The 13,462-nt window shown below is 45.1% G+C and overlaps 1 protein-coding gene across 2 annotated transcripts in view; it reads right to left on the bottom strand.

Annotated features, from left to right (window-relative positions):
- cntln (centlein, centrosomal protein) overlaps positions 1–13,462 on the bottom strand; it is a 103,221-nt gene continuing 89,759 nt past the window's right edge. Inside the window, exons 26-27 of one of the 2 annotated variants that reach the window (XR_015866163.1) lie at positions 9,754–9,930; positions 1–1,954 (exon numbers count right to left, since the gene is read on the bottom strand). Coding sequence is in view for 1 of the 2 variants with exons in the window: in XM_088419660.1 (XP_088275786.1) it covers positions 1,838–1,954 (117 nt within the window). In the remaining variant the exon portion in view is untranslated. The remainder of the gene's footprint in view (positions 1,955–9,753; positions 9,931–13,462) is intronic. The other variant, XM_088419660.1, reaches the window with a different exon arrangement.

Raw genomic sequence — 13,462 nt, 5'->3', positions numbered from 1 at the left:
TAAGTGCATTTAATATACAATTAACATTATAAATAATTAAGGAAAAATGGCACTTTATTTACCTTGGAGCGACGTGACTTGAGCTAGTTACGGCCATATTCCCTAGCGTGGTATTTCTTGATTATCTCCATCTTCGTTTCCATAGTAATCGTCTTCTTCTCCCTTTAACATCACTAGCAATCCAGGGACCAATGGCTAACCAATAAACGTTTGAATTCAGCACAAAAATGCACAATAAATACAATATCGTGAGCACTCACACCAGATCAAGTCTTTAGCATAGCATAGCATAGTATTTTAGTGACATTTCATCAGGTTCAGGATAAAGCCCGCCTACAGTCCAAAACATAGCCACCAGCAAGCCCGCACCCCCAAAAAATTAGCGGGATCCAGATACTGTATTTTTCATACTATAAGGCACTTTAATTTTCTCAAAAATTGACAGTTTGCCCTACAATCAGTTAAAAACAGAATTCCATATGTAGCTGCCGTTAACCCCTGGGTGTCAATGACCGCACGCTTCCTTCATGTAAACTTTAAAATCAAATGAGCATTTCGAAATGAACGCACGGTGCCATTTTAAACCTCTACCCGTTTTGACAATTTATAGTTATTTTAACGTGGGAGCTGGGAGCCGTAAACACTTATTACATCTGAAGTGAAGATGTGAATAAATATAGAAAAGAGTATAAAATGTATATACTGTAAATGCATACAGTGGACCCTAGTTTTACAGCGTCCCTGGCTTACGCCTTTTTCACGTTACGAAGTGGAATGGTTTTCGTTCCCTCTTTACGGCATTTTTTTCCGCTTTAAGGTATCAACACGTCATGTTTTGTGGGGGTGGCTGTGCTTATGTTGTTTTGCCTCCCTCTCCAGGCGGTTTTAGGTAACTGCTCTTATTCTCTTGTCGCGTCAAACTGCCTACGCTGCAGCGCGCCACAAAGATACTGGTCTGCTATTGGTCGGCGTCACGGTGTCTCCTTTCGTTATATACTGTCGCTTTTAGCGCTGTTCGTGGTTACCGAGATTGTTACCCATTTGCTTTCAAGAAAAGAACTAGCAGACTGACCCAACGTTTGAGTCCGTCCCTGTTCACAACATTGATGACATTTATTTTGTGTTCGCTTCGGTTTTTAACGATCAGATATATCTTACTTAGAAAAAGTGTGCTTCTAATCTGGAAGGCTGCACTACATTTCCGTTTCCTGTTTTGTCTTTCCCGAAACTGGCTGGCTGGGTATCGCGTCACGTTTTGTGTCCCGTGGCACCAAACACGTCCTATAGATGTCGCCCTATCACCCGATTACACAAACGTCATTGACTGCAATTCAAATGCGGGTCTCGTTGCGGCGTCCCCGAAGTTGATCTGAAGCAAGCTTTATTTACACTATTTTCCCAAACCGCGACGAGACCGGAGCCGCAGGTCGCGGACCCCTGGCCCAAATCGTGTCGGAATTGACACCGAGGGGTTACAAAGCGATCGTTCCAGAGCCCGCGGTCCCGCGCGGTTGAACGTCACTATTTTACCGTTATTTCCTTTTCAAAGTGTTGACTTGGCATTTCGCGGGTCAAGGTCCAACCCGGAGTCCAGGAGGTGCCAACGAATTGAAAAATTAGCGTAAGCGTTTGCCTTCTCCCCGCAGCTCCTTATCGAGGAACTTCGGGGCTAAAAGGCGTTTCTCCAACACAGATGTCGAGGGGCTCATTACAAAAGCTCGGCCCGCAGTGGGTCTGAGGCGCAGCTCGGTCGAGTTCCCGCCGAGTCGGGTGAGGGTGGAGGGGCGGGGGTGAAAAAAGAAGTGGATGACAGTTTTCCCAGCCTCAGCCCGGGGAGTCAGGCTTTTTCGCTGACTGCGGCTGCTGCTGCCAGCGTGGCCAGCTCTTCTGTCAGCACTTTCCTCTCCTTCATCTTCACACGCAAAGCCTCCATTAGCTGGCCGGCAGAGGGGATCTGCCGGGTGAGGGGGGCGGGGGGGTAAGGGTGACAGCAGAAGAAGGGGTGAGAGAGAAGAACGAGCAAAAAAAAAAAAAATTAAAAAGTACCTCTTCTAAGTAAACTGTCTTCCGTCAAAGGCATTTGACATCAAAGGAAAGCATTGAAAGAAGACACTAGGGAGCTGAAATTTCAACCAGATGGTGACAGGGTGGGCGTGGATAACCCCAGGGAAGGTGTAATTGCAATATGAGAAGAAGTTTCTTTCTTTTTTTTTTTTCTTTTTTGATTTTCAGGCACTTTGATGCACTTGGTTATTTTTCTCCATTTTAGACTAAGCTGTAAACGGTATAAACACTGTAAAAAGTAATGATTAGTTGTTAAAAGTTGATTTGTTTTTTTCTTTTGTTCATGTCACAAAGGATACAGGTGTAAATATACTTATGACATTTTTAGAGAATATAATCTTTATAGTCAGTGCGTCAAGTGGAGGGGGGCGTGAAAGGTTTTCTCTCTTCTGGGGGGGCTTGGCAAAATAAAATTGAGAAGCACTGCATTAGAGTGCTGCAAAAATTTAACCTATTAACACCAACGGTTATTTCAAGATTCAATAAAAACAAAATACCTGGATAAGTGAAGTGGACCGTGAAAGAACGTGACCGAAACGAGTCAAAGATCCCGCCCGTTTTAAATACAAAGGTTTTTTCAAAATAAAATATCTTTCAGACTGAGACAATACATAAAACGCAAATAATTATTCAGAGAACGGCCCGATCCCACTTCATTCACGGACCGCCATCGGGCCGTGGACCGGTGCTTGGAGACCCGTTTTATCGCTATTTTCGTATGTTTTTTGTCAACGTTTTTGTCGTTTGTACTTTCAACTCATTCATTCCCAAAGACATATTTTTAAGATTTTTTTACAACTCGACGAGAGTACCTTCTGCCTAGCCTCCAAATAAAATTTTGCATAAAACCAGGAGCTCCCGTATTACTACAAACGCTTTGGGTATCTCGGAGACACCTGATGGAAGTGAGCTTCAAAACCACCTTCAGATCAATCGGCACTATTGTCTGGAGAGCGAGGAGCTCATAAAAATCACACATTCAAAGAGTCTCCCCGTCCCTGGAAACCTGCCTCGTCTTCATTAAAAGGTAGCTGGAGACGGGAACGCAAGGCCGGGCAGTAGCGGGGGTCCGCTGTAACATCAAACAACGAGCGGGTCCTCCGAGAGCCGCCGGCGCCGAAAGGAACTGCTGAGACATCGACCCCCGCCGGCCCCCCCCCCTTCCCCCGACTCTCCGGGGAGGACTTGGCTCCGGAGGTCCCGCTAAGACACACCCACACAAGGGTGCGCTGTTTCCTCGTCGGCTAATTGCGCTCGGAGACACTAACAACACACGGGGCGGCCGTGACATGCCAAGGTCTCGTGGGACTTGCGAGGTGAAGAGATTAACATGACCCGCGTAGAAATCGGAGTTATAAACAACAACAGGTGGTCTAGATAACACCTTACAATTGCCTTTGGGGGATAACCAGATGCTAAAGGAAACCTTACAAGGTTTTCAGGTAAAATACTGGAAATCAATCAAATAAGATGTCACCATCATCGAGTATTTAATATATTGTATTTTCCGCACTATGAGGCGCACCGGATTATAAGGCGCATAGAATAGAAGCTACAGTAGTGGCTGGGCTTGCATTATGCATCCACTAGATGGCGCTGCGCTGAAGGGAATGACAACAAAACATTCAAATACGTCAGTTATACTTCATCTTCAATGAACGGCCTAGTTTAAAAGTGTTTTCATATATAGGATGCACCACATTATAAGGCACATAGAATAGAAGCTACAGCAGTGGCTGGGCTTGCGTTATGCATCCACTAGATGGTGCTGCGCTAAGGGAATGACAACAAAACATTCAAATATGTCAGTTACACTTCATCTTCAATGAACGGCCTAGTTTAAAAGTGTTTTCATATATAGGCGCACCGGATTATAAGGCACATTGAAGAATTGTTTGCATTTCTTTTTTTTAATTATTGAAAAGGATACTTTTTCAACATTTTTTTTCAGGTTAAAATAGTTTACATATAGCTAATGTTTATTTTTTTAAGATTTAAAAGGCTTTTTTCTTTGATTGTTAAAAAACATGAAGTATCCTTTTACAATTTAAATACATCATGATGTAATTTATAGTCACAGTTTTCTCTTTCTGGCACCAATACTTTGTTTCATCAATTTCTAATGCGCGTTCCCTCCGCACCGAGAAGCTTTTTCAAACGAAATCCGAAAAGGTGCGGCGATGGGACGGCGCGTTGGCCTGTGCGACTCCCTTTGCGCCGCGTCCCCCGCACGCTTGAAGGCCGGCAGTCTGGTTTGGGGGCGCGCAGGGGTACGCACCTGCTCTCCCGCATCCCCCGGGCCGCTTAAGGCAAAGGTGTTAGCGGCCGGCCGCTAATGTTATGCTACACTTGATTTAGCCGGGCTGCCCCCCGTCCCCTTCGGCGTAGTGCGGGGTGTCAGAAAGGCCGCTGAGCGGGCTCCGGCAGCCCCCCCCCCCCCCCGCAAGAAGGTTCTGTCCCCTTTGGCAACAGGCAAATTGCTACAGCGGCATTAAGCCACGATAACTCACGCCCATTACTATTCAACAGGCCCCGCAGAGAAGACCTTTTGTCTTGCTGTGATTCCATGAACATGTTTTAGAAGTGAACTGACACGGAAAGCCGCTGACACCGACAACGCTTGCGCGCGCGCGCGAGAGAGGACGAGGACAACGGCCCTGCGAGCAAAAGGTGTTTTCATGAGCCAATTAAATGACATTGCTATTCCGTAGCCCGGGGCGCACCTCCGGGCGGAAGGGTTTGCCGCACTCCAGTGGCCATTGTCTGCTCGTGGCGTTACACGCGCCAACTTCTTTCTTACCCCCCCCCCCCCTCACTTCACCGCCGGATCCATCATTTCAACTCTTTTGTCTTGTCCCTCGGAACAGGTTAGCGCAATTATTTTCAAGGGCTCAATTTGAGAGACTGGATATGGAAAACGGGTGGATCGAGAGAGAGAGAGGAAAAAAAAAGCTGCAAGAAACGTATGCAATCAAAAAAATAATCATAAATCAAAACTGGAATTCTATAAGAAGTAATTGTGAAGAAAATAAAATATTTTTCGGACTATAAAGCGTAATATGTAAAAATGTATATACTGTAAATGCATACAGTGGACCCTAGGTTTACAGCGTCCCTGGCTCACGCCTTTTTCACGTAACGAAGTGGAATGCTTTTCGTTCCCTCTTTACGGCATTTTTTCCCGCTTTAAGGTATCAATATGTCATATTTTATGTTGTTTTGCCTCCCTCTCCAGGCGGTTTACGCCTTTTTCACGTAACGAAGTGGAATGCTAAGTTATTTGTTCCCTCTTTACGGCATTTTTTCCCGCTTTAAGGTATCAACACGTCATGTTTTGTGGGGGTGGCTGTGCTTATGTTGTTTTGCCTCCCTCTCCAGGCGGTTTTAGGTAACTGCTCTTATTCTCTTGTCGCGTCAAACTGCCTACGCTGCAGCGCGCCACAAAGATACTGGTCTGCTACTGGTCTGCGTCACGGTGTCTCCGTTCGTTATATACTGTGGTTTTTAGCGGTGTTCGTGGTTACCGAGATTGTTACCCATTTGCTTTCAAAAAAAGAACTAGCAGACTGACCCAACGTTTGAGTCCGTCCCTGTTCACAACATTGATGACTATAAGCCCTGCGGTTTATAGTCCAGCGCGGCTTATCTGTTGTTTTTTTAATTTATTTATCTTTTGCTAGGCACCAGCAAGCAAATTTGTGTGGATCAAGAGAGAGAGGAAAAAGAAAAGCTACAAGAAACGTATGCATTAAAAAAAAAATCACAAATCAAAACTGGAATTCTGTAAGAAGTAATTCTGAAGAAAATAAAATATTTTTCGAACTATAAGCCGCGACTTTTTCCTCACGATTTCAGCCCTGCGGCTTATAGTCCAGTGCGGCTTATCTGTTGTTTTTATTTATTTATTTATTTTTTGCTAGGCACCAGCAAGCAAATTTGTGTGTCTGTTCGAGGTTTCAATTTATGGAAGAACTATGAAATAGAAGTGAAAAGATGTTAATCAATGGCTGTGCTCAAAGAGTTTTAAAAATACATGATAAAAAAAAAAAACATATTTTTAAACTGAATCAGAGAATGTATAAAATTTTGGATAAATTTCCATCCATTATCTATAGCCGCTTATCCCCACAGGGGTCGCCGGCTTGCTGGCGCCTACCTCAGCGGGCTACGGGCAGTAGGCGGGGGGACAACCTGAACTGGTTGCCAGCCAATCGCAGGGCACACAGAGATGAACGACCAATCGCACGCCCAATCACACCTAAGGACAATTTAGTATGTCCAATTCACCTGCCATGGATGTTTTTGGGGAGTGGGAGGAAGCCGGAGTACCCGGAGAAAACCCACGCGGGCTCGGGGAGAACATGCAAACTCCACACAGACCGGAGCCAGGTGGATTTGAACCGGGACCTTTGAACTGTGAGGCGGACGTGCTATTCACTGATTCATCAAACTACACCCGAACTTGTCGCACGTCAAGCATAGGGCTTTTTTAAAGTTTTTTTCCCCGCGATAGGAACATGAAGAAATCGTCCCTGGTTTGGGAAGCTCCTCCGATGTAGGCCACCGTTCAAGGTGAGCCCCCCGCCCCCCCGGCTTGTTCTGATCTTTGATCATCTCACTTTTGTTTGAAAATCAAACGTATCAAACAGGGGAATAATAACAAACAAAAACACCCGTGATAAACAGATGAAAAAAGTCCGAGCACAAAGGCATCGCCGTATAAAAATCTTGCATTTGATTATCCCTGATAATGAATATGTCACATTTGCAAAGTGGGGCTCAGGTAAGGAAAGAAGCACTATTCTCTCCTTGATAATTACCTACCCCCGCAGAGGAGCCGATCCCTCCTTGAAACCACAGGAGACTGATATGAAAGGGAATTGGACACTTGGGGCCACACGTAGCGTAATTAAAAACCTCTCCTGCGCTTGGTACGTTGTTTGGAAACAGCAATTTCCGTGCGCGAGGCGCATTTGTTAGGGATCTGACCTAAATACACCCCGGATTAAACGCGGGGAAGCGCCGGAGCTTTGTTTCAGGTTGCTACGCTCATTAGGGGCGAGAATGAGGTGATCGGGGGACCGCCGGGCTTTGAATGGAGAAAGGTGATATCCACGCAAAGGAGATGAAACCCCGGGACGGGATTTAGCAATGGAGACTTGGGTACGGCTCATTGGACGGGGGGTAATGTGCCGAGAGGGTTTGGGCCTGCGGCGCACTGTCAAAGTAAAACGCCGGTAAATACGGCGAGTCCGTAAAGTTGGACATTTCAGGTTGAGAGGGTGTGGCGCAGTTTTTTTTTTTCAAACATTTGAACTTGTCAGTAAAGCACATGACTCGTTATCTCCTAAAACAGAGGTTCTCAAAATGGCGGCCCTTGAAGGAACTTCAGGGGGTATACAAGATTTTGAATAAAATAAATAAACATGGAAGAATCCTTTGAAAAGAATTGTTGAATGAATTTCAGGGAAGTTTATAAAACAGGTTGTACGTAAATTATCGCAAAAAGCCAGATTCTCCCCCATACTAGAATGGTTTGACCCGCTTTGTCACGTGCCACCTCTCGTCACCTGTCGAGTTAATGATTTATTTTTGTGAACGCATCTCGACTACCATCCCAAAAGTTGGGTATTTTTCTGTGGATAAATGTTTATTTATAATTATTTCTTTTTAAGAACAGGTCTGACACTTTATTTTTGGGGGACAAATATTTATTAATAATGAAGTTGCTGATTTATTTCTGTGAACCGATCTCTACTGTAACCCCAAAACAGGAGGTTTTATTTTGAATATGGACAGATATTTACTTTATTTCTTTACAACACTGAAAAAAAGATACATATCTAAATACATATCTAATAAAAGATAATTTTATATGTATCCCGATATACTTTAAAGTAGAAGGATTTGATTTGTTTGAGGTGGAACATGAGAGTAGTAGATATAACTCATTGTCATGACGTGTCAAGATGGTCTTTGCATGTTTTTTCTTCTTCTCATGTACCGCTATTTCGACTTTGCAATTGATGAACATCCCCTTTTTTGGGGTGGGGTGGGGCTTATTCTTTCTTGCTTTGACTGCAACATTGCCTTGTTGCATTCTCATCTACGAAAGTAAAAGACGATTTTTTTTTTTTTCTTGCCACGTATTATTCAATTCACCCACTAGCACCTGTGACTTTCGGTATTTACTAGCACAGAGCATTTAATGGCACATAAAAACACATCAACACACTGCACATGATGATTCTACTTCGAGCAAAAGCCTCTTTAGCAAGCCAAGTAACTCCATCTGCGCATAGCGGAAAAAACAAAAAAAAAAAAAAAAACTAAACATCCCCTCTGGGGGGCGCTCCTTCTCCCCGCCACCGTGTTGTGACATATTTACGGAACGAAAGCCACGGGCTCCGGTCCCCGCAGCGCGCTTCCAAACACACTTGGAGGCACCCAAAAAGATTTAATTAGTCCAATAATTAAACGAAGCTTAATTAGAGTCGCTTTCCTTCGGAGAAGAGCCGACTCGGAGCTGTTCCTTGTCATTACCGAGCCGTAATGAGCCACGGAACACGACAGCCGCGATAATAACAATAAAAGTTTCTCTCCCTTCCGAAGCGCGGCGTCTTTGATATGTTCGGCGCAGAGGAATAATGATGTAAGCGGCAGCGGTAACACAAATTAAGTGTATTATTTAGCCCCGCGCGCGCAACCCCCGGTTCCAAAGTTCAATAGGCTTTTAAAATGAAAGGAGTTATGTCAGCCCCGCAGCCAATCCGTAACGCGCTTTGACGTTTTATAGCGGGCCCTCTTCCGGATTGGCCGGCTTGTCTCCGCGCGGCCCGGGCTAACGTTCACCTGCTTGTTATGGTTCGGCGGCTGATAAGAAGCGATGCTCGGCGCTCTCCCCGGGGTGTGATCGGCGAGTAAATATTAGCGGGCCCTCGGCGTGGCCCCGCGCCAGTAAACCACTGTCCTCTCATAAAGAAATCAACAAAGCCAATGACTTTTTAAATGTTAATATACTGTCATGAGGCTCCGGGCCTGTGTGGATGTGTGTGAAATGAGTCTGAAAAATGATCCGGAGGGAATGGGAACGAGCGCGTGTGTGTTTGGGTGCACGCCTTTCTCCGTTTCATTATTGGCCGGCAGCAGAAGCCAGTCATTTCCCTGTCTTCATAAAGACTTGGCCCATTAAAATCTACCTCTATTCAATAATTAGGACTCCACAAATAAACCAAAGGCAATTAAATCAATGCTTCCCTGGGCTAGCGCCTGGACCCCGTGGCCCACGCGGACACTCCATCTTCACCGCTGGCATTATTCATGGCGGGCTGCGCTGCAGCCATACAGTACACCCGCCGGCGTGCTCATGATTATTAGATAGCGCCGTCCCTGGGTTCTAGCGCCGATCGTGGTGGCTCTCCGCTGACCGGCGTAGGCTTTCAGTCCATTAGCCCGTCATCAGGAGGAAGCGATTTGGGATTAGTTTGATGATGAGGCAACGCTATCAACTTTTCGGCACGGGCCAACTTGATCGAGCTAGGCGTCGGCCGATAACCGGATTGGCCGTATCCGTCGGATTTAAAAGTCGCGATTGATGAAAATTGGCCAAATCTGTCAGAAGAGGTACGTTTTTTTTCCCGTCTGCCTTATCACGCAATTGCACTGTGCAGCTCTCACTGTGTATCATACCTGAGTCCTCCTCTGCTGCGGCAGCCAATCACATTTCCATTTCCTGCTTTGCGGGCTTTAATATGGTGAAGTTGCGAGTAGGCCACAAGCTAGCAGTGCTCAGGCGATAAACTTCATTGGTATTGCTCCACGAAAAAAAAAAATTAAAAAGTGTCCTTTTTGGATCATAGAAGAAATCTGTTATCAAAAAGAAAAAATATTTTCTCACACAGAATATCAATATAAAGTGTCAGACCAGTTATAATATATATATATATATATATATATATATATATATATATATATATATATATGTTTGCCCACAGAAAAATATAAAACATAAAGCGTCCTGTTTTAGGGTTACAGTAAAATAAATCAGTAACTTAATGATTAGTAAATATTTGTCCCCCCCCAAAATAATCAACATTGTGTCAGACCTGTTCCCCAAAAGAAATAAGTATCAATAAATATTCATCCACAGAAAAATATTCAACTCAAAGTGTCTTCTTTCGGGATGATAGTAGATATGTGTTCACAAAAATAAATCATTAACCTGACAGGTAACGAGTGGTGGCACCTCGGGTCCAACCAATCCAGTATGGGGGAGAATCTGGCTTTTTACAGAAATGAAATTGAATAACCTACTGAACGTAAAATTTGTTTTATCAACTCATAATTCAAAAATTATTTTGAAAGGATATTTGCATGTTACTTTGTTTCATTTAAAATCTCAATTACCCCCGAAGGTTCCTTCAAGTAACCCCAGGGGCACTAGTACCCCCCATTTGGGAACCACTGGTACACAGTACGTATATATATATATATATATATATATATACATATATAGCATTCCAAAAAAAATGACGGGCGTATTTCATTTCGCTGGGACTGGTCGGGCCGCTTTAACTCTTTTACCACGGGGACGGCGAGCCGCGCGCCCGTTTGCGGCTCTTGTTATGTTGACATGCGGCTGAACATGACAGCCATGCAGAGCGATGGCCCTCGCCGGCGACCCAACACACACACACACACACACACACACACACACACACACACACACACACTGACTGAGTGAGCGATGGCTGGACTATTGACAGGGCCACTGAGATAATAAAGCACCGTCCCAGCGGCAGCTCTATTAGATCCTGTCAGTGACAAGGGAAGCCTGCGCCGAGCGACGCATCCTCATCCTCATCCGGTGACAGCCCGGCCAGTTAAGGACACTCGTCTCCTACTCCTCGTCCGTCTATTTCCGTCTTCCCGGGCGTCTTCTTATTTTAGGAAGTGCGGCCGTGCGCCGGGATGATATCACCATTAGGGCAGAGAAATGGCAGAGTGCTATTAGTGTCACGGGCCAGGGTGACAGGCGGGCGGGCCCATTCCACTTCACGGATGTTCTGCTCGCTGAGCTTTTCATAAGCAATGACAGGGGGGAGAAGAAGACATGGGGCGGGAGCAGCATTTTTTTTTTTTTTTGGTCTTGGCTTGTGTTTTACAAGCAGGTTCTTGGGCAGGGGTAAAAAGACGGAGAAGCTGCGTGCTTACGAACGGTATAATATGGCAAATTTTGAGCATTCTTCATCCCTTGTGAGGAATCCGGGGATTCGAGGACATCCGTCGGTTTTTGCGTTCCAGCTGTTTAAACTCGTTAAGTCAGCGCCATTCAACAAGCAGCGATATCCAGAGCGAACAGTAAAACTGGGAGTGCTGGCGGTGATTGGGTTAAAAATGATTTTTCCTGATTGGTTGGGGTCAAAAATAGAATGAGAACACCGCTTGGGTTAATTTGAAGCAACTTTCTAGGCTGTTTTGTATGAAGCAAAAACCGCAGGAAAATCAATGTAATAAATCCCATGAAAATGCATCTCCAAAATTGTAATTATAATGGTTTTATATGGTCCAAAATTTGGACAGTTCATATTTTTGTACACAAATTCTCGCACGTCCACCTGCAATCACACAGAAAAGTCAGAATTGTTGCAATTTGAAATGTGACATTTTAATTATCTGCTGGGTCTCTTGTGTTGTTTTTTTTCACTTTTGATTCTTTTATATCATAAAAAAATCAAAGGAATTACCATAATTTGTAACATAATAGCACAAGGGTTAAACCTAACATTTTGTGTGTGGGTTCTCCATTTTTTTTAATTCAATTAGTCACCCAAAAAGTTGAGGTGGGGCCCTTTATAAACACAAACTGGCACTATCTGCTGCAAAAAAAGCTTCTCCAAAAAAAAAAAAAAAAAAAAAAAAAAAAGGGTGGAACCAGCTAGAATAGGAAAACTCTCCAAATAAATAAAGTAAGGAGAAAAAAAAAAAAAGAACAAGACGGACTTGAAAGAAGATGGAAAATGTCTGCCGGAGTAAGCGGTGAGGGAGGGGGTTGACTGCGAGGGTCCCGGCGGTCCCCGCAGGGACCCGGGGGCAAGTCTCAGGCTTGTCATACTCCCCCCCCCCCCCCCCCCCATCACCCCTGTTCTGCCCACGGAAAACGTCGATAGCAGGCTGCCGGTGCCGAGGTCTCTAGCGAACACTAGCTCATTCTCCCGGCATCGACAGGCCCGCCAAATCAATATTTAGTTCCCCACTAACAAGCTGCCTCGGGGTCTGAGCCAGAGAGAAGGAGAGAGAGAGAGAGAAATGTGGGACAGGGCAGCGTGGCGGAGATAGACGGAGAACAGGGACTGAAAGCTGTCCAGCTAGAAGGGAAAAACATGGATTCGAGTAGCGCGTCAAGTAAGTGTGTGTGTGTGTGTGTGTGGGAGGGGGAGCGGAAGGTGGAAAGGTCAGAAGAAGATCTGGGGAACAAGAGAGGAGTGCCTGGTGTGTGTCGTGGTGCGGAGGCGACGCATGAGTGCCTGCGGCGGCTTCTGACAAGAGCACAGACGAAAAACACACACACACACACACACACACACACACACACACTCGCGCGCGCGGCTCAACACTCAATCACACGCATATCGCAGCGAGCCCACGTTGACAGCGCTCCAGTAAAGCTCCTGCGGAGCGCTCGCAGATGAGTGGCCGGAGTTGCTTTCTTTTTTTCAGTTTTCGCCGATGCCTTTCAGGCCCGCGCAAGTGCATGGATATTGTTCAATTATTTTGTATGCCCGAGCAAAAGATGGCGCTGTGAGCGTCGTCGGGCCTAGTCTGGGTTCAACCATCCACGCGCGGAACAGGAATACCCTCTGGGTGTAAATATTCAATATTGAGGCTTTTTTTGAGCCTTGAAGGCCACCGTGGTCCTCGGTCAGGTTCAGGGTAGGAGATGCAAGTCAAAAAAAAGTTGACGGGTCAGATTATGGTCATTTTTTTGAGGGGGGTGGCGGGGTGTCATCATCTGACAGAAACCAACTGGGAGGGGTCCTAATTTTGAGTCAACTCAATTTTTTATCATTTTTTTTTTTACCTGATTTCAGTCAATAAAGTGATCACATAAACCGTAAATTTCGGACTATAAGCTGCAACCTTTTTCTCACGATTTGGGGCCTGCGACTTGTAGTCCAAGGCAGTTGTTTTTACTAGCCACCAGGGGGCGCAAAACTAGTAGTGCAAATGTGTGCGTTTGTTCAAGATGTCGATTTATGTAGTAACTATGAAATAGAACTGAAAAGATGTCAATCAATAACATTTTTTCTTATGATTTGAGACCTGTGGCCTAGAGCGACATCTGCATTTTTTTTTTTTTTTTTTACAAGCCACCAGGGGGCAATTTATCAGTAAAGCA

Source organism: Hippichthys cyanospilos, chromosome 7 (assembly GCF_059441005.1).
Source record: "Hippichthys cyanospilos isolate Australia breed blue-spotted pipefish chromosome 7, RoL_Hcya_1.0, whole genome shotgun sequence".
Lineage (NCBI taxonomy): Eukaryota > Metazoa > Chordata > Actinopteri > Syngnathiformes > Syngnathidae > Hippichthys > Hippichthys cyanospilos.
Note: the sequence above shows the minus strand (reverse complement) of the source record. Positions and strands in the feature narration are given on the sequence as shown.